Source organism: Triplophysa dalaica, chromosome 4 (genome assembly GCF_015846415.1).
Source record: "Triplophysa dalaica isolate WHDGS20190420 chromosome 4, ASM1584641v1, whole genome shotgun sequence".
NCBI lineage: Eukaryota > Metazoa > Chordata > Actinopteri > Cypriniformes > Nemacheilidae > Triplophysa > Triplophysa dalaica.
Genome location: NC_079545.1, coordinates 5562028 through 5589721, shown reverse-complemented (window position 1 = coordinate 5589721; position 27694 = coordinate 5562028). Strand labels below are relative to the sequence as shown.

Here is a 27694-nt window from a genome sequence, read left to right as displayed (position 1 = left end):
CACTCTCTAGTTGTTCCAAACATGTACAGATTTGACAAATGAACACAAGAAAAAGATATTCGGATGAATGAATGCATGTAACAGTTCTTGGACACCATAGTAAGAAAATCCCAATGTCAAAAGAGCCCCAGAACTGTTTGCTGTCCTACATTATTCAAAACATCTTCGGTTAGGTTAATTCAACAGAACAAAAGAATATATAAAGTAATTTTTCCAACTATGGTAGTCAATGGGGTGCAAGTCTCAAGCGTTAATCCAAATATCTTTCTCTGTGTTCATCAGAACAAAGAACTGTATACAGACTTGGAATCACTCGAAGGTGAATAAATGATGACAGAATTTTTATTACTGGGTGAACTTTTCCTTTAATGGATGGATTCGAGAATCTAAACCTTTTTAACATTGGTTGGTCTGGATTTTTGCTCCACTTACTGCTTAATTACTTTGCAGTGCGTGGAAAAGTATGTCTCATCTATGTTTCAAAGGGTTTTCTGCGTCACAGGCTACAGCGTCAAAGGCAGGATTTAAAATAGGATCAGAGTTCCCTGTAGTGTTGTGGGGCTTAATATGTCGTCACTGTAGACATCTCAATAATCCCACAAGCCACACATTCATTGCCATTCGAGCATGTTTACATACAACCACCACCTATCAGGCATAGAATACATAACTTTTCTCCAACAGAACCAACTATGACACTCAGGGTAAATGATGCATGTTTCGAAGTGATGCTGTTCGGTGATAAATCTGATTTCTATAGAGACTAGAGCTTTATCACCTTACTTTAAAAACACACATATTACAAAAATTTGCATCTTTTAACTTTTAGACTAATATTATCTACCTTGTGGGCAAATTTTACTCTATACACATTTATACAAAAGAGCAATAAATAGCTTGTATACCACATCATAGCAGATATAATTTTGAAAAGTCAAGGACATTTGTACTACTTTCCTACATCTCCAATTTCCTTCCCAACCCTTTATAAAGACAACTGATATTATAAATCTATTTCTGAAATAAACTCTCTGAAATGGTACATTTAAATCAGCCTTCTTTTATTTGATTCGATCACAGTTAACACTGATATGATCAATATGACAAACATGATTTGGAATGTAAACACTCAACCGTCCTGCTCTGCAACCTCACAATGTCCACTTTTACAAAACAGAGAAAAGTTTTTTTGGTGCATTTTTCGTCCTGAGATGCCACAGCTGGACCTTCGACAGGACCAATAAAGTTCATGCCTACAGATGAATATCTGACAAATGATGCAACATGAGATCTGGTTTGGGCCTGCATTCATGGAGTACAGTTCAACGTCCCAGATCAGATGAGAGATTTCACATGTGAGGGTTGTTTAAAAGAACTCTTCTTTTAGAAGGATGCAAAGAAGCCCAAGCAGGCATTTGTGTTAAGCTATACAGAAAAAAGGAAAAGAGAAGGCATGGGATGGAATGGAATGGAGCGGAGGTGATCGGGTCACTACTGGTAAAATAGGTAAGGCATCCATGCTCTGTGCTGGAACTGTCCGAGGATGGGAAGCACGCAGCAGATGTATAAAAACAGGTTGAAACAGCCCACTTGGTCGAAAAATAAACTCTGGCATGGGTACATTCTTACACACACACCCACAAGCATACACATGTATGCACAGAGTTTGTGATGAGGAATATTTAAGGGCTTTATGATCAAGCACTACAGGAGAGAATGAGATGGTGAGGATCTGCACGTCACAGTTGAGTCCTTTTTCGGGTGTGTTTGGGTCGTCGTGGTTTCAGGATGACATATCTGCTGTAGTTGGTGTATTGCTCAGACAGAAACGGGATAAAAAAGGCCCTGAAGAATCTGGAGGACCTGTGTGGGGAAACACAAAAGAGGAACACCAACAGGATCAAGAACACCATTTCACATAAGGTCACAAGCTTGAAGTGGTTTTAGAAGAATGATAATAAAGCAATTTAGTTTGTTAAATTCCTAAGAATAAGCTTTGTGGAATCATCAGTTCCCTCAGAAAACTAATGTTTTTTAGAGTAAATTATTGTTATATGGCTGTATTATATAAATGTTCATAACTTTTAAGATGAAAAAAAAACATTACTGATGTTTAATAATTAATTTCAAGGATTATCCAAATTAGGATGAGAAAATATCCTGCATCACAATTTCTGATAAGCTTTCACAATGATGTCACAGGTATGAATGCAAATAAACCTCAGCAAAATGAGTTCACTTTCAAGTATCCAAAAAGAAACAAAGCATGTTTATAAAACGGTTTCAAACATATCCACAGATGTATACTTGCCTGGTAGTGTCTAGAAAAGGCTTGTCAGCAATTACACTCCACTCTTCTTTGTTAGCGGCATATTTTGGTTCGCGAGGGGTTTCTACGTCTTGTGCCAGATCTACCAGATAATGGCACTGTTTTAATTCTACCTGTGAGACAGAAAACACAAATTACATTTGAAAATGCTATCACATAGAGGTGTTAATAACACTGATATATGCAAAGGTCAATCAAAAAGTTCAGATAAGAAACACTGTTGTCTAGTCCAGTGTTTCCAAACCCTGGTCCTCGGGGAACACCTTCAAGAATGTTTTAGATCTCTCCATATATGAAACACCTGGTTCAACTCATCAATCAGGTGTTTCAGATAGGGAGAGAACTAAAACATTCTGGAAGGTTTGTCCCGAGGACCAGGGTTGGGAAAAACTTCGTGCAAATGCATAAATAGAAATTATATTTAAATGAATTATCTTTTTACAATTTTTTATGCAAATATGTACCACACTGGTTTTAGCAACAAAATAAAATGTACAGAAAATTTAGATTTTACTGATATACCGAATGTTTTTACAACCCCAAAACATTTGCAGGTTATCTGGGATGAATGTGTTTTATTACAATTCATCTTATTATTTTATTACAAATGATTACAATTTGACATTTGCAGCTGCAGGATTTAAATAATAATGGTACAGTAAAAAAAATGTGCACAATATTAGCTATTTAAAAAATATATAAATAAAACGTAAAAACGTGCTTGTTTTCACTGCTTCTGGAAATAAAGGCTCATTACAACATGTATAATTTTAGCTATATAATATAATAAAGTCAGGTTTTTTCAAAATTTAATTTAATTGATGAATTCCATGTGAAGTACTTCACCACCATCCATCCTGAAGAAAGATCCACCAATAAGAGAAGTCGCTGTTACCATGGAAACAATTCAAATGAATTTCAGGCAAGCAGGGCTACGGTGTCATTGCAAGCTAGCAGAGACTGCCTGTATAACATTCAAGTTTTCTAGCTATAAACTCAGTGGCGGAAGTGGCCGAGATTCACTGGAGGAAAGTTAAATGACAGATGCAGCAAATCCCACAATATATGAAATTTGCATAGTATTTGGAGGGTCACACAGATAAAAGATGGAGATCTTTCACATTTTTAACTGAAGTGCTACCCTTGAAAACTATTCTTTGGAAAATTCAAGTCCCCCCATTCAGTATTGTGGGATGTTTGTAAAGCATACAATATACATTATAATCACACAAAGAAAAAACATTAAGGGCAATATTTGAGGTAGTTGAGGTATAGCCTTCTAAACTTTGTCTTTTTAAGAGTTTTGAAATATTCTTAAATTTGGGTGTTTTGGTTCACGTCTCAGATAATTTCTTTGAAAAGTCTCCTGTAATGCCTATAATGAAAATGAATAAGAACAACACCTCTACTGCACACACACAATTGAAAGCAAGCAGGTACTATTAAACTGAAATAACATGGTCCTTCTAGACAATTCGATTACTTTATCTAAAACCTGACACTCACATATCGTGAAGGTTCCTCAAGGTTCTCATCGTTCATGTCTGCTGGGAGTATCCAAGTGGCATCAGGCCTGCTGGCATATGGCTTCGGCAGCTGGCCTCTGAACTCTGACTGGATAAACTGTAAATGCCAGCTGTTCGAAAGAGTGATGAATGCATAAAGGTTAGCAATGTAAATATCACATATTTACATTACATTTATGTGAAGAGCCTTTAAGTTTATAACCAGGGTGCAGGCTCACTTGTTAGGCAGCAGGAAACTGCTGGGGAATCTGTACCACTCTTTGCCCACACAAACGTTGACCAGTCTGCCATCTGGAACCGTGTGGATTGTGGGGTCTTTAGCAATGCGGTGAAACTCCGGATACAAATCCAGAGGTGCATGATAGCCTAAAAACATAGAGCAACCCCATGTGAGACACTGTAAGTGATATTTATTAACTTCTTAAAATAAATAGTACTGCTAATGACAAATTTTGAGGAACTTCTCTAACTAAATGGTTCTCTGGATTGGTGATTTTGTGTGCAAGTGAATACGTTTTGTCGGTACCTCTGAAGAGAGCCACAGAACGGGACAGTGAGAGCACTCCAAACAGAATCACAGAGCCAAGAGCCAGCCAGTTAGAGGAGATGGTGTAGTGCTCCAGACGATAGCGTTGGAATATGAAGTGATAGCACTTCTACAAGGAGAAACACAAGCAAAGACAAAACAATATATATTATATATCGCATATAAATCGTATTCACGTATAATTTCAACATGAATATTTTTACATACATAATTTGAACATTTGTATTTCTGAGTAAAACAGGATTTTAATGAGGAAAAAAATTGTTGGGATTGCCTAATACCAGAACGAATGTTAAACAACAGCTTTGCTAAACCAGTGCCTTCATATCTATTTGACAATTGTTTAAAAACATTCAGAAACCAGCACTGAGCAAAATTAAAGGAAAACAAAGTTATTACAGTTTCAATAATAAAAAATATTTATTCCAAGTAATAAGGCAACACAACGTATTGTATTTAAATTTCATAGGTACATTAAGAAAGGAATTCTAACCTGAAGCGAAGAGAGCGCCACAGCTCCACACAGACAGATGAGAGGATATATAGGAAACAGAAAGCGCTCCTCTTTATGTGGCCGAGTAAAAAACACCAGCATCCACAGGTACATTGGTGACATGGTTAACCAGTATGGTCGACCGAGGTTCTGTACTGCAAAATGTGACCAGAAAAAAAATGATTTATAGTGATTTCCTAATATTTTTTGAGGGAGAAGGCGACTTTATGGCTTGTGTAATGCATAAACAATATAAAACATTTGCTATTCATACCATTGAATCTCTGCAGCAGTGCCTCCATAAGCGCAGTGAGAGGAAGAGAAAACAGAGCCAAGGCAAATACAATATTGAAATTCAGGAAACCGTTTACAAAATAATAATGCCATGGCTCTGTGCCTGTCAGAGAAACAGAGAAATCTACTAATGAAAAGGCATTAAGCATTATTGTTTTTATCTCACAGCATTTAGAGAAATCCTACTAAATATTAAAATTGCTAGTTTGCATGACAAATAAGAATACACCCTATTCAAATGAAAGATGCAATACCTAACATTGCCTCATTGTCCCCATCTCTGTTTTAAACATAAAATTCCAGGTTCCTTTACATTAGCTTAAGGTTAAGATAAAGCTTGGGTTAAGGTCTAACAATCTCCTGTGAAATCGTATCCAACAGCTCAACTTGTAAACCATTATTATAAGCTTAACTGTTTTGAATCCGAGATAATGAAGGAGACACAATATTTTATCTACTTGCACAAAACATTTTATTCTACTATTCATACTAATAATTACTTTTTCGCTTTAGAGTAACAAGTAACTGTGTTTAAAACCTACCATAGAGATCCGGCCCATGAGGGGTGAACACATTATACAGTATTATATTCAGAGGAGCAATCACCAGCTTCCCATAGTAGTAGCTGTCTACCACAACAACAGGAACCTGCATGAAACATGGATAACAATCATGATGAAGTGCAATTTCTTAAAAGGGTCATATGACACGGCAAAATCAAATTTTATCGTTTGTTTGAGATGAAATGCAATGTGTATACACGATTTAAAGAAGCCAGTATTGCTGTTTTTGAGGCACTGGGTATTTTTTTGGGTGTTTAACAATGGATGTTCATGTTTCTAATTGAAAAAAAAAACGCTTTATATTTCACATATTTAAAGTCGATGTCCCTCTTTTAACAAAACAACTGGATTTCTTCTGGTCTATATACATTCCCTCCATCCTAAATGTTCGGATCGGTAAAGCTGATCCGGTCTGTCGTGATTGGTTCCCCGCTTTGAATGTAGGAAGATGTCCCATCCATACCATATCAGCGAGCTTCTGCTTCTCAGGCTTTTGTGATTGGTCGGTGCCCCTCTCAGTGCAAGTGTATTCATAAACTTTGGCTTTGAGCAATAAACATTGACAATGGCATCAACTTCACTTTATCAGTTAAAAACATGCAGATGTGTAACGGAGGTCTGCTAGTGCATGTGCAAACGTCAATATTTGTTGGAGATCACAATTTTTTGCCTACCATGGCAAGGGAAATTACGCTGGCCCGAATGGGGTCAGACTGGTTATATTAACTTCAAAAGATGTTTAATAGAAGTGTTTAAGAAATAAGCGCACACACACAATATCATTGTCTTATACAGAACAGCTTTCACAGCCGATGTTTAAGTCATTGAAGCTGTTATTTGACCGTCGGTTATCTTAGAATCTGTGTAGATGAATTCTTATTTCCAGCTGTAGGACTGTGATGAAAGATAAAGTAGTTAAGCGCATAGCTCAGTCAAATGTTTACAATCTCTGATGACCAAACACTACTCCAGTGGCTCTTACACTTCTCTGAGGAAGGCCTCGCCCATATTTTACGTATTTCTTTGGGCAGAGGTTATTTAAAGCACTCGGAATAGTGACATCACATACCCGGGAATTAGAGGGCTGTAGTCCGATTCTGGCCGATTTCTGTAGTACTTGTAAATAAATTCTGTTAAAGACAATACCTCGCTTGTGACTGAACTTTGAGCTTTATAATTTTGCGGGTATTGTTTATGCTCTAACAGCAACATTACACGCTAACTAAAGGTTGAAAAATGCCATCGCGGGGAACGTGGCCTTTAAGGTTAAAAAACGCTGTATTTTCCACAACGTGTATGTTTGTCTATCCTCTTTGCCCCGCCTCTCTGAAACGCACATATTTTTTACAAAGCTCATAGCTCTGAAAAGCGAGGTGTGCTATGATTGGCCAGTTAGGCAGTGCGTGTGACGGAAATGTTATGCCACTTACAGTATTTGGAACATCAGGTTCCAGAGCAATTATAATGACAGGTACGCCCACCTTACTGGCATATAAGCAGTAAGCAGCATTTGCTTTTAGATAGAATGCATCTTTTGTTTCCGACACTTACATTTTTTATTTTATCATGTCTAATGCATGCATGGGCAACTTATAACACACCAAAGACACAGAAAAAGACCTAATCGCACCATATGACCCCTTTAAGTCAGACCAAAAGATCTCAAAATTAATAAATCAAATGACAAATGGAAATTTCCTAACCAGAAAGAGCAGCAATGCCACCAGGGTCCATAGGATAAAATCTTTCCACTTTTTCTTCAAAAACAGCAGGTCAAAGGCGATAGGAATGCTGGAAAAACAGACAAGTCATCTGATAACTAATAAGAACTATTCTTGTGGCCTTTCCATTTTATTTTTGTACACATTTATGAAAGGTTTCATCTGATATATTAATTATAGCGTATAAAATGATAAACATTGACTTACCCCAGAAGACCACTGAACGGCCAGCCCACTATAGCCCCCGCTGCAATACCCAGTACAGCCAGACTGGGGCGCCCCTGGAACCAGCCAGTCATAGCTACCACTGTGCTGTACATACAAAAGGTACTAGGCAGGAAAGCTGCATATGAAACCACATAGAAATCAGACTGGAGACCAACAGTTACGTCAATGAAGAAAACAACATGACATAGATCTATTTTCTACCATGCGAATAATAAAGTTTTACATAAAAGTTGAACAAGACAAAGTTTGTATAGATACTTTTTATTTACTCTCAAAAGCCTTGACTACAAAATAATTGATAAAAACACTCCAAGTTGTGACTCACCTGCAGAAGAACAGAACATTCCTGCACTCAATACAAGGAAAGCCAACAGAAGACGTCCCACATGCAGGCCAAACTTCTTACACACGGCCCTGCATGACATCCACAAGATTAGAGCACGCACACACGCACTGTACACGTAACATGCTGCACTTACTTGTAGAAGTAGAGCTCACACACACAACAGGTGAATGCTAACATGCAGCGCAGGAAGTAAAACACAAGGACCTAAATTAGAAGAGAGAACTTATTTTATATTTGTCTTTAGTAATTACTTAATAATTAATAAATTTAAACATTGAGATTCCTCAACAAAATCACAGTTCAGTTTACCTTGTTGGTTTGTAATATTTTGGCATGGAAACAGGCAGGAAGTGCATGGAGCCAGAGATATGCATACGAACGGATCGCATAGGCTGGAGAATATTCCCATGTCTGCATCCCTGTTCCGTACAACAGGAAGTGAGTCTGGTATACAAAATCACAAAATAATGAGGTTTGTTTTTAAAAACCAAGCAAATCCATGAAATGTATGAATGTGTTTCAGCTTTGTGTCCAAGTAATGAAAAAGCAATTAAATGGTTGAGAAACTGTTATTTTCCTGTACTGACATATGTTCTGTTTTCCTATGTGCCCTTCTCTTCTTTGGGAAATTACCATCTGAACCAAATAAGTTTATCTTGGTCACATCAGACCACAGGCCATGGTTCCAGTAATCCATGTCCTTAGTCTGTTTGTCTTCAACAAACTGTTTGCAGGCTTTCTTGTGCATCATCTTTAGAAGAGGTTTCCTTCTGGGACGACAGCCATGCAGACCAATTTGATGCAGTGTGCGGTGTATGGTCTGAGCACTGACAGGCTGACCCCCCACCCCTTCAACCTCTGCAGCAATGCTGGCAGCACTCATACGTCTATTTCCCAAAGACAACCTCTGGATATGACGCTGAGCATGTGCACTCAACTTCTTTGGTCGACCATGGCGAGGCTTGGTCTGAGGGGAATCCGTCCTGTTAAACCGCTGTATGGTCTTAGCCACCATGCTGCACCTCAGTTCCAGGGTCTTGACAATCTTCTTATAGCATAGGCCATCTTTATGTAGAGCGACTATTATTTTTTCAGATCCTCAGAGAGTTCTTTCCCATGAGGTGCCATGTTGAACTTCCAGTGACCAGTATGAGAGAGTGAGAGCGATAACACCAAATTTAACACACCTGCTTCCTATTCACACCTGAGACCTTGTAACACCAAAGAATAAAATGACACCGGGGAGGGACATTTTCACTGCTTTTTTGTTGCCAGCGGTTTAGACCTTAATGGCTGTGTGTTGAGTTATTTTGAGGGGAAAGCAAATTGACAGTGTTTTACAAGCTGTATACTCACTACTTTACATGTAACAAAGTTTCATTTCTTCAGTGTTGTCACATGAAAAGGTATAATAAAATATAAAAAAGATACTGTACATGGGAATGACAGAGGTGTGAGGTCTTTAAATTACATTTTTAAGTATATTTTAAATTTGTTGAATCAGGTGACAATACGACCTATATCTAACTAATAAAGAACCAAGCTAAAAAACATGACTTCTTCATATCAGTGCCGCTGCCACATATAAAAACTAAAGAGTGAACCATGAAAAGATGCAACTCACTGGCTCCCAGTAATTGTAGGTTTCATCACAGTCAGAGATGTTACTGAGTAACGCAGCACATAAGCGGGCTGAAACCAGACACTTGAAGGCTGTGGAACCCTCAGGAGCCCACACCTGCCCTGCCTTACTGGATGACCTGGAATGGAGAAATGGGTTATAGGAGGTAATGTGCTTATCTTGGAACCAACTAATAAGCAAAGGGGGGACCGAGCACATGATGAAACAAAGTAAAAGTGTTCATCTGTTTTCAGTCTCAAATGAATAAAAAAAATGTAAGTGGATACTTTATAGAAATACAAAGCAGAACTGTGTGACGTTCTATTGAACATGAGAACAATGTCAACACTGCAATTGTATTTATCTAGGAAGCTTTACAATATTGGACATGGGCACAGTCGACACTCTGTTTAGACACTCCACGAGAAATATTGCATTACCTACGGTCACAAAATAGTATGCATGCACTTTAAAACAGAGTATACAGTAATACTGAAAGAAAGCACTGTAGCTTGAGCACATATCTCATGTCATTGTTATCAACGTTTAACTAGAGACCGGTAAATATGCCCCTAACGGATGAATGAACTGACGTGTACAATGTAACGACAGGCATCACAAGAAAATATATATATGAAGACGACTGGCGGGATATAGTAACGTTACATTCGTGTTTTCTTCGTTTCGAACGCCTATTGACTAAGTTAACCGTATTGATGTTGTTCTAGTCATTTATCGTTTATCAAGACAACCTGGCGTTACCGAGCTAGCAGCGAGCTGTCATCGCATTCATATAGCGAGTGAGCTGGACTGGCTACTTACTCATTTCGTTGGTCAGCAGACGACTTGTCCTCAGTACATTTTTCGTCTTTTGCTGCTCGGTTGTCAGTGCTGGGTGTATTGTTTACGTTATTGGAATCTTGTTTGCTTCCCCTTCTGTTACGCTGACGGAGTCCCTTCGTCGCCATGTTTCTACTGGCGGCGCGTGGCGTCATTACACTGAGCGCAGCCACAGTAGACAATGGAGAGCCAGAGCGAGCTGTGCTAAATTACCCTCATCTAGTTATCCTATTTAAATAGTGAAAATGATAACATTACCCTTATGGAAAACACTGTTGCGCTGTACATTGATAGGTTCTGTGGCTCATTTATTTATTATATTTATTTGCTTAATTCAAATTCACATAAATTCACATTTATGCCACTTTGTTTTAATTTGAGAAAATGTTTCACTAAATGCCCTGGGATTGTACACAAAGCATTCCTAAACTAGACAAGTTGGTTTCTGCTAGTTATTTTAAACCCATCATGGAAACTATTGTACGGTTGCATTAAGGGAAACATAACGGTTCACGCACATTTGATGTTCAGTTTCAATTTACAATAAATATGTTTACACAAAGAGAAACATTTTGCACAAATGAAAGGAGACGGGCTATCAAGTCCTAGAAAAAGATCACGGAGAGATGAAGAAACATTTGATGTCCTTTGAACACATTTATTTTCCGTGACAGCCTCCATATTCACCTTTACTAACATAAAAAAGCAGACTGAACATTCTGCAAGTGCCAATATGTGTTGGTTTGGGACTGCGTAAAGGAAATTAAATGATGGCTTAAATTTCTATTGGGGTAAATTATTCCTTTAAATATACAAATATCATAGGTATAACAATTTTTTGTCACAAATGTTCATAATTATAAACTTTCCAGATGTATCACAGCAGTAAATGCAGCTTCAGAATTTTTGTAAACTGACATTTATGTAAACACGCCTTACAAGAACTTGGTGGGGAAAATGCATCAGATTAAATGATTGCATTTGCAAATGTGTCCTTACTCTAATTTCCTAAACATGCAGAATTTAAAATATAGGAGTGCACACTTCACTAACATTTCCTGTTTTGCTGTATGAAAAACAAATGAATGTGACAATGTACTCTTGTAATCATACATATTTATTAAAACAATATAATAACTTCCATATATTTTAACTAGCAATATGTAAACATATGACTATGCATAATTCAAACACAATAGCAACAGTTAAAATAATTTGACATTCTGATTATCAAAGACTGACATAATGCACACATTTTATTCACTAAAAACAAGCATTTAACTGTTGATTTATCAAAAAGACATTTCACTAGTTTTTTTGATATTCTGTCTTAAGTTCACCGTAGAGTTACATGCAGGCGCAGAGGTAACAGTCTCCGCAACTGACACTGTAGTCCAAACACCTGACTGTGTGACAGGGCACGATCCGATGACTGATATGTTAGCCTGAAGCAGAGGCTTGCATGACCCATGTGTGGGTGTCTGAATCGATCCACTAACACCACATCCTTTACAGCGCCGCAAGCAGCCTCTCGCACAACTGTGTGGAAATTCATCTCCTCAAAGTTGTCTGGATCCATCCAGAAACTGATGTCATGTTTGTAGCTTGGTGGGTAAAGTGAGAATGGACAGAAACTTCCAAGTGGATTGAGCTCAAAGTGCTGAAGAAAACGAGGATCTGCACTCCAAAGCAAGCGCCAGTCAGAAATGCCGAAGAACAGAGTAGCCAAATGGTCCAAGTTTATTGAGACAACTATTAACTGTAGACCTTCACGGTCCGAAGCCAAGGAGGGCAGTGATGTGATACGTCCAAATTTTGGAAGCATCTTTGAATTCATCCAAACTTGCTGTTCTGGGCCTGTTTGCACCAGCTCGAAGGAGACGCCATAAGAAGCGAGCAGCGATTCTAAAGAATCTTTGAAGCACTTGATAGGTTGAGATTCTACAGGGAACATTCCAACCAGTAGAAGTTGGTGGAAGGCAGAAGAACGGCTCGGGGAAATGGGTACTCTCTGAAAGACAAGACCACTGACAGCGTAAAGTGTTCCAGGGCTGAATTCCTCATTCTGGGTAATCTCCTGAGCATGAAAAAGCAGAGATGGTCGTAGTGCATAGCTGCCAGTGAAGCTTTGTTGATCATTCATAGACTCCTCTTGTCCGTTTGCGCTCTGGTTGAATATATAGATATCAGTAGGTTTAATCCAGTAGATCTCCGAATGGGTCAGATTGGGGTCATAAGTCTGAAGCTTTTCTGGCCAGCAGGTTACCAGTTCTGGGAATTCCTTGATTATGGTACATACGGGCCAAACTGATTTCAGCTCTCGGAGTAATTGTTCCTGGACAGTTCTTACCGGATGATGTGACTGCTGACTGAGGAAATTTCTGCCATAAAGCAAAAGAGTGAGAAAATACATCAATATACCGCTATTCACTGACATAATACATAGCTGAGATGTTTCTATTCAACAATGTAAAATGTACCGGTTCATATACTCGGACAACTCAGCTGGAATCTCAAAACAAACCGTTTCCTTGCCAATTGTTCTCTCGCTTTTTAGTTTTTCTGGCATGGTATATGGGAGACTTCGAGTAAAGATGTGGGTCAAACCTCCTTCTACATGAAAACCTTTGTCTTGACTCCTAAAGGAATAAATGAATCCCATTAGCACCGACTTCACAAATATTATTAATATCCTCCTGAAGTTCTAAAGCAATTTATTAAAGTTCAACAAATGTTAACTTAACTAAAATGGTGTAGAGGAGTATTGCATTAACTTCTTTACCTGTAACCTGTACATTGGTAACCTTGATGCAAATCATATTCAAAAGGCCGGATTTCACTTTGAATTAGTCCAGCTTCTGCTGCCATGGCAACCACCTGCCAACTATTGTGCCATTCTCTCACTGGACTGTCACATGGAGTACCACCTTGACCGTTGCACAGGGTGACATGCACCTCCCCATTTTCCTTCAGGACTGCAATAGCACTAGAAAGAAAACATGAGCCGTCCATCAGTTATAAATTAAAGATGAACTGAAGATCACAAAACTCAAATGAAATCCCCTCTGTATGTTCTTTATATAACACTGGCAGTCGAGCTTATATAACATACACATAGAAACCTTGATGCCAGGGGGGTATTAAACTTACCTTTGGAAAAATCTCACCAACAGAAGGCGATTCTTCTTTACGCCACTTTTACGCCCACTGTGAGGGAAATTGAAGATAATGCAGTCATAAAGATGATGCTTGATGACTTCATGGTCCTTCAGGCACGTGCAATCCACCTCAAACAAAACAGTTGATCCTGAGAGCAAAGAGCAGAACATTTATTTTTTAATTCTTCTAGTTTTTCTTAAATCAATTCTTAAAATATATATTTAAATCCAGGAGTCTACAGAAGGATCATACAGATCTCAATGGGCTTTAAACCCCCCATTGGCTGTTTCATAGCAACAGACTCATCGACTTGGCCACGGCATGTTATTTCATTTCATTGATAACGTATCTTGTTGTGTGGGAATAATCGGTATCTTTGAAAATGCTTATATCAAACACAAACATGAACCTCTGTGGGCAGATTATAAACGAATAAAAAACGTCTTTCAATTGAATAAAACAAGAAACAACGACACAAAAACAATGGTTATCATCACAGTGAGAGCACATGCATTAAACAGCTGACATTAGTCTGTGTAATAGAATAATGACCAACCTCTCTCTCGTAGTCGCTGTATGTTCACTGCGGCGCTTTCTTGTCTGTTCGCGTTCTCCTCGTTTTGATAACAAGTCGCGGTGACACCGACATCGTCGCCCGCGTTCTCGCTCAAGGCTGCGGAGAAAGAGAAGTTGCCTTCCCCTACAAGTAGAACTTCGCGTGATTTGAGCATTTCCAGAAATGTTCACGTCAATAACACAGCAAAAGTCACATCAGACGGGAAACAAAACTTTTCAACATCTTTTAAGCAACCATGGCGACGTTTAATCCACTGGCGAGCTAGAATCGGTCGTAGAAAGCCAGGAGGGACACGATGCAGCACTGGATGTCACCATGACGCCTGAATGACGCTCCGGCATCTGTCGCTATTGAGGCTTAAATCTAATTAAAATAGTAAAGTCTTTAAAGGAAGTGAGTAACTGCAAACGCGACGACCATCGGGTGAACAGAGCAGGGGAAACTTCGTATTATTTCAATGCAGTCAAGACTTTTCTATCCATTTTCGTGGGGTTGAGAAAGAGAGGGTCGGTCAATTGGTGCCGTGCGGCATTCAAGTTTCGTTCCCGGGGGAACAGCATGCGCAATAGGAAAACATCGACACGAACGACGCCTCCGCCACAATAAAAATAGCCTAAATTACGACGCGATACCACGTTATATAGCCACTTTGTATTGTTGTTGCATGTTTGGTTTTAGAGGAATAATAAATAAAAGTAACGTTAACCCGGAAAAAAACAAGCAAGCTGTTCGCGTGATTAGAGCTTTCTCCTTACACAGATGGACTATTTGGCCAATAAGTAAATATTTAATATTTAATTCACAAAACACATCCACGCGCTTTCCCTCTTCGGGAAATCCCCTCTGAGTCTGTATTGTGGGATTGTCACTGGTCACAGAGGCTAGAAGGGATACAGCTACGGCCGGAAGTGATGCGAAATCTCGCCATAAAATTACAATAAATTGCATTCGCTGACGTCTACACCTACCTCAACCCTAAACCTAACCTTATACAAATATACATAATTAACTGTTGTCAGCGTGACAAAAATTATGCGGCATTGAATTGCGCATGCCCAGTGTAGGTATCTGTATTCCTTTCAGCCATAACAGGTGGCCACGTTGGAGAAATAAATCTGGCACCACGTTTACTTGTAGGAGAGCTTCTGGCCAATGAAATGAGCGCTAGGAAAAGAAGGTGGGCATACGAGGCTTGATTGACACGCAACAAACACATTTCCCTTAATCGAGTAGTGACAAAATAAATCACCTGGATATATCAGTGTTTCTGGTGTAATTTATTAGTGTGAAGAAATGTAACAAGACATACCCGGTGTAATTTAAGTTTGTGACTGAAAATAATACTTTTTCACGTCTTCAAGTACAACGGGAAGACTGATAATAAAGAAATGAAAGTGAAAGCTGGTTTTCAGTCTGTCAATGAACACATAGCCAGAGAGCGTTACGGACGAAAGAGTTTCTTTTCATTTGTTTTTTATTTGCAAGAATTGTGAGGTATGTGTTGTCATTATCTTTTGAGGCATTTAGAATAATACTATACATCCAATGGGCCGATGAATATATCGAGAAAACATTTAACTAACATATTTTTGTTTTGTTACCAGTGTTTGTTATTCCAAAAACCTCAACTGAAAGCATTCAACATTATTGAAATATGATACATTACCAGACAAAAGTATGGACATAACGTAACTGAATGATAGATACAAAATAGTTTAATAAAAAATAAAACGTAATTTTAACAGACTAGTAGCAAAGGATTAGCAATTAGGGAAACTCCTTAAAAGGGATAGTTCACCTACATTAAATATATGTCATTTTAAATATCACTTTCGTCTTGTTTATCCAAGCTTACAAATCACAGTCGTTTGCTATTTCTAACTATGAAAAATAGTTTGCTTGTGATGATAATAAGAGAGTCTGGAAATTTTAATGGTAATGTAACATGTCAACAAATTTTATTTGATTGTTTATATGCTTTATCCACAGCATATACTACTTAAAAAAAGAATGTCATCCATCAATTTTTTTGGCTGGGAGGTGCACTATGACGAGGACCGTCACCTTCAGGCTGAACAAGAAGCCAAATCAGGCAGCCGTTATACCATGTACCACGGCACCAAAGTCCAAACGGCGCAAATGATCATACAAAACGGCTTCAGCCAATCTCCAGATGGAATGCTTGGACCTGGTGTTTATGTAAGCCGTGATCAGAGGAAAGCAGAACGATATCCCCTGAACAGCCCATTAAATGACAAAGTAGTGCTTAAATTAAGTGTGGACCTTGGAAAAGTAAAAAGAATCGATAAGGACAACCATCCACTACAGAAGACCTGGCATAATGCTGGTTATGACACTGCTTGGGTCCCCCCCAAATGTGGCATGAGAGCTGTGCCAAGTGGTCTAGAAGAGGACTGTGTTTGGGATCCAAAGCGAATTGATGTTGTAGATATTGCTCTTGCACCCAACACAACCATCTTGAATAGCCTCAAGCAGCTCATTGCTACAAACCAAAGAAGCCTCTCGAATCCTGGCAACTCAGGCACTTGTCAATATTGCAAGTGGAAACCGGGACCTGGACATATGGTACAGTCCTGCTGGGGGTGTCCAGAGACTATCTGCACTCTGATGACCAAGCACAATTGCAATCAAAAGTTCTGAGAAACTAAAAAGGAAACAATCTTGATTTGAATGACACATTATCCAGGAAGCTGTGTTGGATTGTGACTGCGGATTTATGATGCGTGTAAATTTATAACTTTACTTTTGAAATGCATTCAAATTGAAAAAGCAAAATCTCTCAGAAATGTGGAAACTTGCACAGAACAATATTTCTAGCTTTTTTCAATATGTTATCTTACTGTAAATTTCTTGCACCGTTGTTACAATGTGAATTAATCAAAAGTGTAAATCAAATGTAAACAATAAGCCACATAAATGATAATCATGTTTCTGAATTGAGTGTCATTCACACTTTTTTTCCCCCATCATTTGACAAATTGAAAATGTTCTGCTGAAAATTTTAGTTGGTTACAGTGTCAGTATATTTAGCACGAATCAGTACAGACACAGGCCAGGGTAAAACAATACAGGAAGATGACGACCAAACAGGAAAATGTAAAAAAAAGTTTTTGGTTTTATTTAGTAGTAAAACCATAGTAAACAGCAATAAACCAATACAATCTCACATCAAAATGTTACTTTTTAATGAGGTAGCTAGGTTGTATGAGTCTGTATGATCTTATTTAACATATGGTTACTTAAATTTTCCGACAATAAAACAAAGGTTCATTTTTCAAAAGGCTGATGTACACATGATAGGATGACGGTTTAAAAAAATTCATTCTGTGGCATTTAGACAATTATTTCACCTCATAGGAGCTAATGGCTCTTATTAATTTGTCTGGAGCCCAGACGCAAGTTTGGAGCAGTCGTTTGAAAATGTGTCTTGCTCATGTGCAATGTTTCCTACCACGAAAAGGCATAAAGCTGTTTCTAGATGAAAGGATAGTATTTCTATGGCTATGCTACACTCACTGTCCAGGAATGTGTGGTGCTGGGTTGTAGTTTCCAGAAACATCTGGGGAGGGTCTGTCAGTCTCTGGGGTCCCTAGGAGACAACTGAAGTTGTGTGCATGATGTTACTTTTGTTGACTCCCAATACTAGGCTACAGAGCGAGAAGGCTGAAGAATTTACTGAACACGAGCAAGGTCTGCCAATCTCTGATATGCCAGAAACCAAAAATAAGACATAGAAACAAAACGATGACATTATAAACTACAGTAGCTATTCAAATATGCATGTACATTCATAATATACAAAACTTGTTATGAGCCTCCGTATTCACTCAAAATCTTGATATTGTTTAAATCTTTAAGGCATGGAAAGTTAAGCTGCGAATAATTAACATCATCCTGATATTATGACTTTGAACATAATAGTATTTCTATCATAACAACTCTTTAGCATGGTAGTGTGCATTAAAAAGTCTTAGATCTTTGAGTTCAGCTCATGAAAAATGGGGGGAAAAAAACGAATGTGTTGCGTTTATAAGTGTGTATATATATATTCCCAATATAGTATAATAAATTATCTCTGGTGTATTTTGAGCAGTGAATTTCACAGACACATTCTGTTAACCCCCAAATTCTTTGGACCCCATGGGTGCCTTCGCCCATGTCATCAGCAGCCATGTAATGAAATTCAACCTCTTCACTGGTTATCCTTTACAGGGAAATTCCAAGGTTAACCAAACAAAGTGTAGTACACTGGTAAGATGGAGAGAGACTGTTTCATCTTCAAATCTAACAATAAGGTTTGAGTTTATGCTATAAACCCTGCATATTTTACAGAATTCAGATTTTAGATGATGAATTCTCAATGTAACCTTTGTAAACACTGCTAACTTTTTCGATCAGATAGCTTCATGTTGTTTCTAGGCAGACCGTTAAAGCACTGACATACCACAAAAACACTTCAATGTTGCGACACTTGCGCTGATGCTGATGGACATATATCTGGTGTAGACGGACAAGGTATGTATAAAGTATTTTACAGTAAGTATTCAGTGCCTTTAGAGCTAGTTAATCTAGCATTTTTCCAGATAACTCATCTGCATTGAAAAAAATGCAAAGCACAAACAGAATCAATCAAATTTTAGCTTGAGAACTTGTCTTCTGTTGTACTGGGAGTGTTAAAGTTTCCTGAAACCCACACAGCAGAGCACATGAAAGAATCTTGCTCTCTGCAGAGGATGTTGTCACAGCATCAAAGCTTATACCTATTGTCAGAATGTTGTTTCAGAAAATCAATGCAAGAGCACACAAATTTGCACCACAAACATCAATTGACCTCACAAATGACCTGATGACTAAATGCAGTCTAGGATTGCATAGCTGAATGCAGTGCTGTGATACAAAAAACAAAACTTCATTCACCAGACTTGCCCCAGCCATCAAGTTTCAGCGGGAAGACAGGGAGAAGGAGATGACATCTTATCGGAGCTCTAGGACGGCAAGGTAAGTGAAACTCAATAAAAGTTCACTGCGGACGCAATAGTTGAAGTACACAGATAGGCTACTTGAAGACTCCTTGTGTTAACAGGACAAGTGATCCACTCAAGTTTTGGGCAAAACACCAAACTTTAATCCCACATCCCTTCTATCTTGCCCAAAAGTATTTGTCATTACCCGCAACATCTGTGCCTGAAAATGTTTTTTCCAAAGAAGGAAACGTGTTGTGCAAAATCAAAAATTGGTTAGGGCTAAAACACTGGATCAAATTCTGTTTTTGAATAAAAACATACAATGCTATTGCTGGTTTGTTTTGTTCTTGTCACTGTCACTTGTTGCTAGCATGTGCTGTTTCGAACGTTCCAAAACAAAAGCTGTCTCGTTTCGGAAGGCTGCCTGCCTAGTGTCCTCCGGAGTTTTTATGCGGTATATAGAGGATAGTCAAACGAGGATTAAACTGTTTAGGATTCCGGCAGAAATGGTTGCTATGACAACACGTTGGCTCTCACACCTTTCAAATGGTTTCTCCCTGATTTGAAGACATGAAAAGTCAGTCAGTTTTTACCTTAAACAATGCCAGAAGAGTTCAACAAATTTAAGTCTATTTAAACGTTAAAAAAATCACTTGACACTTTTAATGTCTAGTACTTAGGTTATTAAATGTAAAAAAATTCTCACATCACTTCTGCACCCAAGAGGAATTTTAGGAATGAAGCATTAAACTCAAATTCTAAAGAGTTTGCACATCAACAGCTGTGTTTTGTTTTGGAAGGCAGCATGCTCTGAAAGATGGAGTTTATGGAGGGCCCTCAACCTAGACTTAAACAAGATGTCCTTTATATAACAGGTTACTATGGCAACAAATTGCGTTCTCACAACATTGTTTTAAAGGTGCTGTGTAAATTGTGTATGATGGTGGGGTCGCGAATTTAAACCAGTGGCTGAGTACACCGCTTCCCCAAACCAGAAGATCACCAACAGCCCTGTTTTCCCCGGACATAAAGCCATTTGAGAGATAAGATAACCCCCCCCAAAAAATAGAAAACCAATGTGCAATTGAAAATAATTATTAGTGGTCACAGAAAAACAAACTATATGCAAACAAAAAACAACTATACGCAAAAGAAAGAAAAGATGCGTGTAAATGTTATTTCTTAAGAAATACTATTCATTCTATAAAAGTAAAGCAATTTTTCTGTAATTGCAGAAACACATGATTTTGTGTTAAAATAGCAACAACAGGTCAGTTTTGATTTATTTCTTTTTATACGTTTTTTAGTGGTATTGATTTACAGTTCTTTCACCAAGGGTTTTGTGGGAATTAGTCCAACCACAAAACATAAGAAACATTGAAATGCAGTGAAGTTAATTAAATTTTACCAGAGGCATCCCGTTTCCTGGATTAAATAAAATGAATGTAAATGTAATCAAACGCATAAACAGTACAAATCTACTCCTGACTCTGATGTCACATCATACTTAAGTTAACTCTACAGATTACTTGTCACCTCAAGAATGTTTTCCATAAAATAAACGTCAGTATGCAAGGTTTTACTGATGAAAAACATACACATTTCATTTGATACTGAAAGCACTATGGCTTATAGTAGATATCTGTACAAATGTCAAAGGTAAATCTGATGTCCATGGTTTTTGTGAGACTGCAAAACAAAAAGTTGTAGTCAGCTGTTATTTACGTTCGCATTTACACTGTTAAGACATAGTTAAACGCAAAATCCACTTCTGCTTTAACTGTTCTGTTGATCTTTATGTTGAATGATGCCTTTGGCAATGAGGTCCGGAATCTCAACTGCAAGCCATGGTCCAAGCTTAAAAAAGACATAGATTGGTTATTACCATGAGGCACAATAACTTGCATAATTACGGAGATAAACACAATATTTTAGGCAACTTACTCCCAAAGCCATAAGATGGGCCAATCCAAACTTTGGTACATTTCTTGCCCATAGTGGTTTGAAGTGATCCGTCAAGCAGATTTTGCCACCTCTATGACAAAAATGGTTTTGAAAGATTAAAAAATTATGACAAAATACTTTGTGATAATTCACCCAAAAATAGACATTCTGTCATTTTTTACTCATCCTCTTGTCATACTCTTTCTTTCACAGCACACAAAATAAGTTATTTTTAAGAAAGTTGGTAATTGAACAGCACTGGACCCCATGGACACAAAACCAATGCAGGTGAATGTTCACGTTGACAACATTTTTCAAAATATCTTCTTTTGTGTTCTGCAGAAGAAAGAAAGTGAAATGGTAAACCTGACTAAATGATGACAGATTTTTTTGGGGGGTGAACCATCACTTTTAAAATATAGATTTCTAAATGTACGAATCACAGCAGACCTGTACATCTTTGCTGTCTTTCCGTCTAGCTCTGGAATAGCCACTTCAGGTGCTGTGGCTGGATATGTAACTGGAATCTGGACATTGGGGTGAATTAAGTTGCTCAAGACAAAAAACTATGCCATCTGGATTTGTATAATATATAACATGAAGATAAATGGGTAGTTAGCTCAAATCATCCATTTGCCTTTCAATTCTAAAGGCCTCTGTCAATTACTTTAAAGCCATGAAAACTACATGCATAACTATAATTATGTGAAATAAAAATTGTGTATCACATTATTAAGTAACACTGCAGGGCATTGCTGCAATAGCTTGAAATTGCATGCAAACTACCCAAATATCATTGAATTCTATTTGTACTTTTTAAAAATCTTACATCAAATTCCATGTCAAACTCATATTTCAGAAGCTCGTGGATATACCAGCATTTTCCAAACCACCTAACAAGACAAACAAAAACAATATGCATTAAGCTTACTGATATGAACACTCGTCAAAAACTATATCTATGCATTCAAGTGATAATCCGCTAAAACAGCAAAAAATACTGACCTTGTACCCTCTTTGTTGGACTCTAGTCGGAACCAGTCATTATCAGCTGCTTTGTTATTTTCAACATACTGAAGGAAAAAAATGTGTCACATTACTTGAATAAGTGCACATATGTGTCAAATTAAAAGCCACAGATAGATAAATGATAACTATATAGCGTGTTTATTTTAAGCCAGAAATAAAAACATTTTTTAAACTTTGTCAAGACATTGTCAGCTCTCTTAAGTAATGACACGTAACGTTATTCTTAATTCATTTTTACGGCTAACACTCTTGGTAGCTTTATGCTTGTTTTTGTAGTTTGTAAAATAACACTTACGCTTATTAAGGCTAGATATTCTTCTCGAAGCCTCTGAACCCATAATTCTTTGTCTCTTGGTCCTGAATTTGTTTTTAAAAGGGGTATTTCTGAGACTACTTTTCTAGTGGCATCATCTGCCATGTTGACTGTCAGGAGGAACCCGGACGTGACGTCACGATCTTTTATTAAACATTAGATTTAAAACCTTTCACGTTTTTAATCATACAAATGTCACTTTTTAATATTTATAAAAAGTAATTTTTATTAATCAGCTTAACGTATGTTTTCATGAGTTTTAGCGATGTGCGGAACTATACACGACAGTTTGTATCTGCAGGGAGGTATTTTGTAGCTGCTCTTGAAGAATTGACCGCATTGATCAGCTGCTTCCGCCGCTGGAGTCTCCACTAGAGCTTTCATCACATCCCTCAGCATCCTTTCACCTTATTCTCTTCCAGCGGTTATTTGGTGCTTTTAGGATACAGTCTTTGCATATGAAGTTATCATTTATTATTTGCACAACTCATATTTATTCAGCGTAAGTAGAAACGATAGACTTGGAAAAGTAACCTTATGTGGGAACAAAATGATCCCAATTGAATGAATATATCTGCACTATTGTTCAAGACTCGTAAACACATTTAAAGCGGACAAATTATGAATATGTTAATTATGTCGATTCGTGAATACTAAACTTGTGGAATTAAGTTTTATTTACCATTTTTCTATATTTAGCCATTTATAGGATTAGTTATTTTTCTTTATTTTACTATTTTTATTAAAGTTTTTTTTGTATTCATATTTTCCTCATGTGGAATGAGCATCATAATATTGAAATATTCAACAAGGCAAGCATCATCTCATATTATGCATGTATGTTTTTGTATTATTATTATTAGTTTTTATGCATTTGCATTGTATTTTTTAAATATAGTTTAGGAGATCAGGTTGGGAGAGTTTGTCCCTCTCTTTCGGCTTGTGGGTTCCCATGGGCAGTGTGCTGGCCTTGTCATCCCGTCCAGGGCGTCAGAACTCACCCTTTCCTCAAGACAGACCCCTATCACGGTGGGACAGGAGAGATGGACGGCTGCCTAACCCAGGAAGCTTTGATGGCCTGCACCGCAACTGTAAAGGTATGAGTTATTTTCCTCCATTTACATAGTTATTCTTAAATAAGTGTTAACGGTTTATCAGATTTTAATTGTACTAGCTTGTGTCTATCTAGATGTATTTCCACAGCAGATTGAAGGTGTAAAACTGGCGATTAACAAGACTCTCAGCAGTTTTTTCAAGGTTCGGTAATACATTCTGTTGAGTTTAATTTTAGTGATGAATTTGATAGTAATTTATTGAGTCTAATGTAGAATTATATTAATTGGACTGTCAAAAAAAATTGTCACAAAAAAAATAAATTTTGGCCATTTAATATATATATAATATTGAAATATATACAGTAGAATATATATAGAAAACAACAGACTTATCTGTGGATCTTTTGGATTTTCTGATCTCAGGTCAGCCACACATTTCACCTCAGTGCTGTTGCATCATCCAGTTATCGATTTCATGCTGAACACCTGCAGTCAGACACTGACTACAAAGAAACCGTAAGAGAAACAAAAGACATGGATACCTTACACTATCTCTGTTCATATTAAATATATATTATACACACACACACACACACACACATTTCCCTTTTACTTTTATGTAACTTATTGGGGTACTTATGATTGAAGGATTGATTATCATGCTAAATGAAGGCAGGAAGTACACAGTAAATACAGTATGAAAATTGATCTTTTAAATGTGTGTGTTTTTCCATATACAATGAATTGGTCTCTGATCTCTTTGTTAAGGGCTCACCTATGCTTATTGGGGAAATTGACTCGTCTGGCAGCCTAAACGCACACTCTTTGTTTCACTTAACCGAGAGGATAAGAGCTAAAGCTGTATTTCAGGTTAGTATTTTATTCAGGGATTTTAGATTCAGCTAAAAGTAATGTGTGGTCATTGCTATAGTGGATGGATCTGACTGACCATCCCAACTCCAGCTCAGAAAATCCCCCCCCCCCAGAAGAGCAAAGAAGGACTACTTGTTGTCACATTAAAGCTAAACAGTATTTACAATACTTTGTATTTAATGCTAAACTAACATCACATGAGAGCAGTTTGAAGTTATAGCTGCACTCGGCTACATTATGCTACTACTATCTAACCTTCTTATGACATTCCTCTTTTGTCTGATATCGGACACAAAATGAGACCTAAACAATTTCAACAAATGTTGTAAACATTTACTTTTAATCAAAGTCACTGAGTGCAGCTGTGACACATCAAAGGGGACCTGGCCCTCCCGGCTGAGACTGGTTTCTCACAAGGTTTTTTCTCCATTTATTATTCATTGGAGTTTGGGTTCCTCACCATAGGACCGTGTTGGATTCCTCACCGGGAGACTGCTATATTATATTAGCTTAAAGGTTCTGTTAATTCCCTTAACATTGCTTTATTAAAATGATCTTGTTCCATGCACTGCACTCTGTTTTCTGTGTTTTCTTATTTTCTCCTATAAAGCTGCTTTGGAACCATGCACACTGTGAAAAGCACGATATAAAAAATTAAAATTGAATGTCTTGGCAGACTCAGCAGGCACAGTTTCTCACGTGGCAGTTTGAGACTGAATACAGGGGCAGTGACTTCACAGCAGCAGTAACTATGGCCAACCCTGACATTCTGAGAGAATCAGGTATGATCATGTGAGGCCTCTTTGGACAGCACATGAATTTTCTATAGTATGATCAAAGCATTAACTTCAATTTCTTTAGCTGCCCTGTAGTTGAGGGTCTGTCATTGTTTAACTCTTTGCCCTCTCGTTTATATTTTGCAACAGTCATCATGGTCGCACACTTTCTTCAAAGCGTGTCCCCACAGCTGGTACTGGGGGGAGAGCTGGTGTACCACCGTGGTCGGGCAGAGGAAGGGGGCATACTTACACTGGGTGGCCAGTACTCAGGTTTGAATGAATGTCTGCTTGAGATCAGTGATCAGTAGTGACCAACTGGTTTACATAAAATTTCCTGATTCTTTAAGGAACCTGTGACATCTAATCTTTTCTGTCTCAGGGCCAAATTGGGTGGCAACATTAAATGCCGGTAAAGGAGGTGCACATGCTAGCTACTACCACAGGGCAAACAAACAGGTATGCGGTTGAAAGATATATTCATGCATGTGATATTTGCAGTGTCAACAATGATAGTAATGCTGCAGTTGTTTATGTAATCCCGACAGATTCAAGTGGGAGTAGAGTTTGAAGCGAGCACTAGGACCCAGGAGACAACATTCTCTTTTGGTTACCAAATGGAGCTTCCAGAAGCTAAAATGGTTTTTAGAGGTAATCTGATGAGATCATTTGCAGTGCATCATGGGAACAGTACATTCATTGATCCTTAAAAATGAAATCACACTTCAATGTAAAGTCTTATAAATATCTATTATTAAATGATTCAAAGTGTACATTAAAAATATCACCTGTTTATTGTAAATATCTTTAGGAATGTTGGACAGCCGCTGTATCATCGGTGGTGTTCTGGAGAAGCGGCTCTGTCCCCTACCTGCAACCTTAATAATGGGTGCCTTTGTAAACCACAGAGCAGACAAGCTGCAGGTCGGCCTTGGAGTCAATGTAGGATAACATTAACCCTAACTCAATAGAAGAACTTCCAAAACCATCTTCACGTCTGCCCAGTCGGTCCACTACAGACTCCAGAGGAAATAGGCAAGCTAACCAAAGCCTTGTTTGCTCTACTGGACAGTCAAGGTGTTCATGGCAAGCACAGATAAAGGGTTCGGATTCCAGCTGATTGGTTATACAAAGGCTGCCTTCATTTATTGGATGTCACACATTCATCCTGTCTCATTGGGTTTGATGTTTGGAGCAAAGAAGTTGAGCCGTTAATAACTTGAGGATTACTCAGAGATTCTTTCATTAAATGAGAGAGAAATGCAGGTTGGATAAAATGTAACAGTTTAAGTAGTCATCGTGCTATAAACAAAATCTTCTCGTCACAAAATCTCTAATTTGACTGAATTTTCAGTAATAAGCTTCAAAAATATTGCTCACTGAGACATGTATGCTATTTAAACATTTTAAAGTTATAATTGATCACAGGCAAGTTTCCTCTTAAAAGACTATTAGTCTGGGACTAATCATATAATCGATGAAAATGATCATTAGTGGAGATTTGTTCTTGTTAATATTTTACTGGTAATCCCAGGCTTTCATTGTGAATGTACACCAGAATTTTTTCCATTTTTGAACTTGAAAAACACCAGACTGACATCATAGCTGTGGCACGGTGCTTATTGTCTCACAGGAGAGGAGGCTTTGAATCTGGGCTGCATCATATTATGACCCCATTCCTCCTCATTACACTTTATAGGGGGTTAATTCGATCTAAACCAGAAAAATAACGAAGTATGCAAATAAATGTAAGCGCAGTACAGTATGCAAATGTTTTGTTGACTATATTTAAAATGTGGAGTGTTCATAAATGTCAATGGGAGATTTTTCAACGTTGATTAAAATTGAAGTTTACAAAACCAAATATAGGTTTAGACTAAGTTAAATACAGTGAAAACTGTAAAAATGTGTATGCATCTTGCACACAAAACTATCTGAGTAAAAGAGATTCCTCCTTCTGTTTTTGTAACACATAAATGGAAGGAAATCATTTTCAAAGCTAGTCATGAGGAGAACCTGGCTACAAGCAAATAGATGACGAGTATTTTTTCGTTCATATAAAGATCAAGTACCTTCATTTTCAAAGTGTTACGCAGCTGTTACTTTTTATAAGGAGAATTATGATTCTATTGTTAATTTTAATGTCAGTGGTGTAAAATCTGGGAAAATCATATACTCCTTTTTTTAAATGAATAAATTATTTATATGGATAAGACTCAAAATGCACTGATCATAATTTTGTTGTATTTATTTATTTTTTTGTTTTGTTTGTTTGATCGAATGTGCTTCTCTAATTAAATAAGCTTGTTCAATCAATATTTGTTATTTTAATGAAATTAAACTGTTCCTATATCATGAAGGTTCCTGTCACATTTTCTTAAGGTAAATAAGGTCAAAAATAAATAGCTATTCATTTAGTCATTTGTTTTGAGATGAGATGAGATTGCTTATCTTATTTTTAGCTTGAGTTCCTGG

General features: G+C 37.6%; 5 protein-coding genes across 5 annotated transcripts; 2 read left to right on the top strand and 3 right to left on the bottom strand.

The window, feature by feature from the left end:
• Positions 1-1040: 1040 nt before the first annotated feature.
• Positions 1041-10663, bottom strand: alg9 (ALG9 alpha-1,2-mannosyltransferase). Its single transcript, XM_056747189.1, has 15 exons — positions 10491-10663; positions 9672-9807; positions 8357-8491; positions 8181-8251; positions 8027-8115; positions 7681-7816; positions 7456-7543; positions 5732-5837; positions 5170-5292; positions 4896-5050; positions 4382-4511; positions 4074-4221; positions 3836-3965; positions 2312-2442; positions 1041-1863 (listed from the first exon to the last, which is right to left on the bottom strand). The coding sequence occupies exons 1-15, from the start codon at positions 10661-10663 to the stop codon at positions 1740-1742; spliced, it is 1875 nt and encodes a 624-aa protein (XP_056603167.1). The 3' UTR covers positions 1041-1739.
• Positions 10664-11607: 944 nt separating this feature from the next.
• fdxacb1 (ferredoxin-fold anticodon binding domain containing 1) lies at positions 11608-15385 on the bottom strand. Its single transcript, XM_056746073.1, has 5 exons — positions 14224-15385; positions 13659-13815; positions 13291-13494; positions 12989-13147; positions 11608-12889 (listed from the first exon to the last, which is right to left on the bottom strand). Exons 1-5 carry the CDS (start codon positions 14396-14398, stop codon positions 11845-11847), a joined length of 1740 nt encoding a protein of 579 aa, XP_056602051.1. The 5' UTR covers positions 14399-15385; the 3' UTR covers positions 11608-11844.
• A 148-nt stretch (positions 15386-15533) lies between these two features.
• On the top strand, positions 15534-17201 carry gig2p (grass carp reovirus (GCRV)-induced gene 2p). The gene is made up of 2 exons (XM_056746587.1): positions 15534-15738; positions 16234-17201. Exon 2 carries the CDS (start codon positions 16255-16257, stop codon positions 16903-16905), a length of 651 nt encoding a protein of 216 aa, XP_056602565.1. The 5' UTR covers positions 15534-15738; positions 16234-16254; the 3' UTR covers positions 16906-17201.
• A 3299-nt stretch (positions 17202-20500) lies between these two features.
• ufc1 (ubiquitin-fold modifier conjugating enzyme 1) lies at positions 20501-22655 on the bottom strand. Its single transcript, XM_056746309.1, has 6 exons — positions 22498-22655; positions 22179-22246; positions 22003-22066; positions 21624-21700; positions 21174-21264; positions 20501-21086 (listed from the first exon to the last, which is right to left on the bottom strand). The coding sequence occupies exons 1-6, from the start codon at positions 22618-22620 to the stop codon at positions 21006-21008; spliced, it is 504 nt and encodes a 167-aa protein (XP_056602287.1). The 5' UTR covers positions 22621-22655; the 3' UTR covers positions 20501-21005.
• A 226-nt stretch (positions 22656-22881) lies between these two features.
• On the top strand, positions 22882-27543 carry si:dkey-71l1.1 (uncharacterized protein LOC569883 homolog). The gene is made up of 10 exons (XM_056746396.1): positions 22882-23017; positions 23414-23612; positions 23705-23772; positions 23994-24086; positions 24339-24440; positions 25120-25225; positions 25370-25492; positions 25602-25678; positions 25768-25870; positions 26031-27543. Exons 2-10 carry the CDS (start codon positions 23468-23470, stop codon positions 26168-26170), a joined length of 957 nt encoding a protein of 318 aa, XP_056602374.1. The 5' UTR covers positions 22882-23017; positions 23414-23467; the 3' UTR covers positions 26171-27543.
• The last annotated feature ends 151 nt before the right edge of the window (positions 27544-27694 follow it).

Coding starts and splice junctions, on each gene's coding strand:
- fdxacb1 (XM_056746073.1), bottom strand. CDS start 14,398: ATGCTCAAATCACGCGAAGTTCTACTTGTAGGGGAAGGCAACTTCTCT. Junction 13,816..14,223: donor ACAGCGACTACGAGAGAGAG/GTTGGTCATTAT, acceptor CTTTGCTCTCAG/GATCAACTGTTTTGTTTGAG. Junction 12,890..12,988: donor TTGTCCGAGTATATGAACCG/GTACATTTTACA, acceptor GCTTTATGGCAG/AAATTTCCTCAGTCAGCAGT.
- ufc1 (XM_056746309.1), bottom strand. CDS start 22,620: ATGGCAGATGATGCCACTAGAAAAGTAGTCTCAGAAATACCCCTTTTA. Junction 22,247..22,497: donor AATATCTAGCCTTAATAAGC/GTAAGTGTTATT, acceptor TTTTTCCTTCAG/TATGTTGAAAATAACAAAGC. Junction 21,087..21,173: donor CCCATCTTATGGCTTTGGGA/GTAAGTTGCCTA, acceptor GTCTTTTTTAAG/CTTGGACCATGGCTTGCAGT.
- gig2p (XM_056746587.1), top strand. CDS start 16,255: ATGTCATCCATCAATTTTTTTGGCTGGGAGGTGCACTATGACGAGGAC.
- si:dkey-71l1.1 (XM_056746396.1), top strand. CDS start 23,468: ATGGGCAGTGTGCTGGCCTTGTCATCCCGTCCAGGGCGTCAGAACTCA. Junction 24,087..24,338: donor ACACTGACTACAAAGAAACC/GTAAGAGAAACA, acceptor CTCTTTGTTAAG/GGCTCACCTATGCTTATTGG. Junction 25,871..26,030: donor AGCTAAAATGGTTTTTAGAG/GTAATCTGATGA, acceptor AAATATCTTTAG/GAATGTTGGACAGCCGCTGT.
- alg9 (XM_056747189.1), bottom strand. CDS start 10,663: ATGACGCCACGCGCCGCCAGTAGAAACATGGCGACGAAGGGACTCCGT. Junction 7,817..8,026: donor AATGTTCTGTTCTTCTGCAG/GTGAGTCACAAC, acceptor TTTCATATGCAG/CTTTCCTGCCTAGTACCTTT. Junction 7,544..7,680: donor CCGTTCAGTGGTCTTCTGGG/GTAAGTCAATGT, acceptor CTGTTTTTCCAG/CATTCCTATCGCCTTTGACC.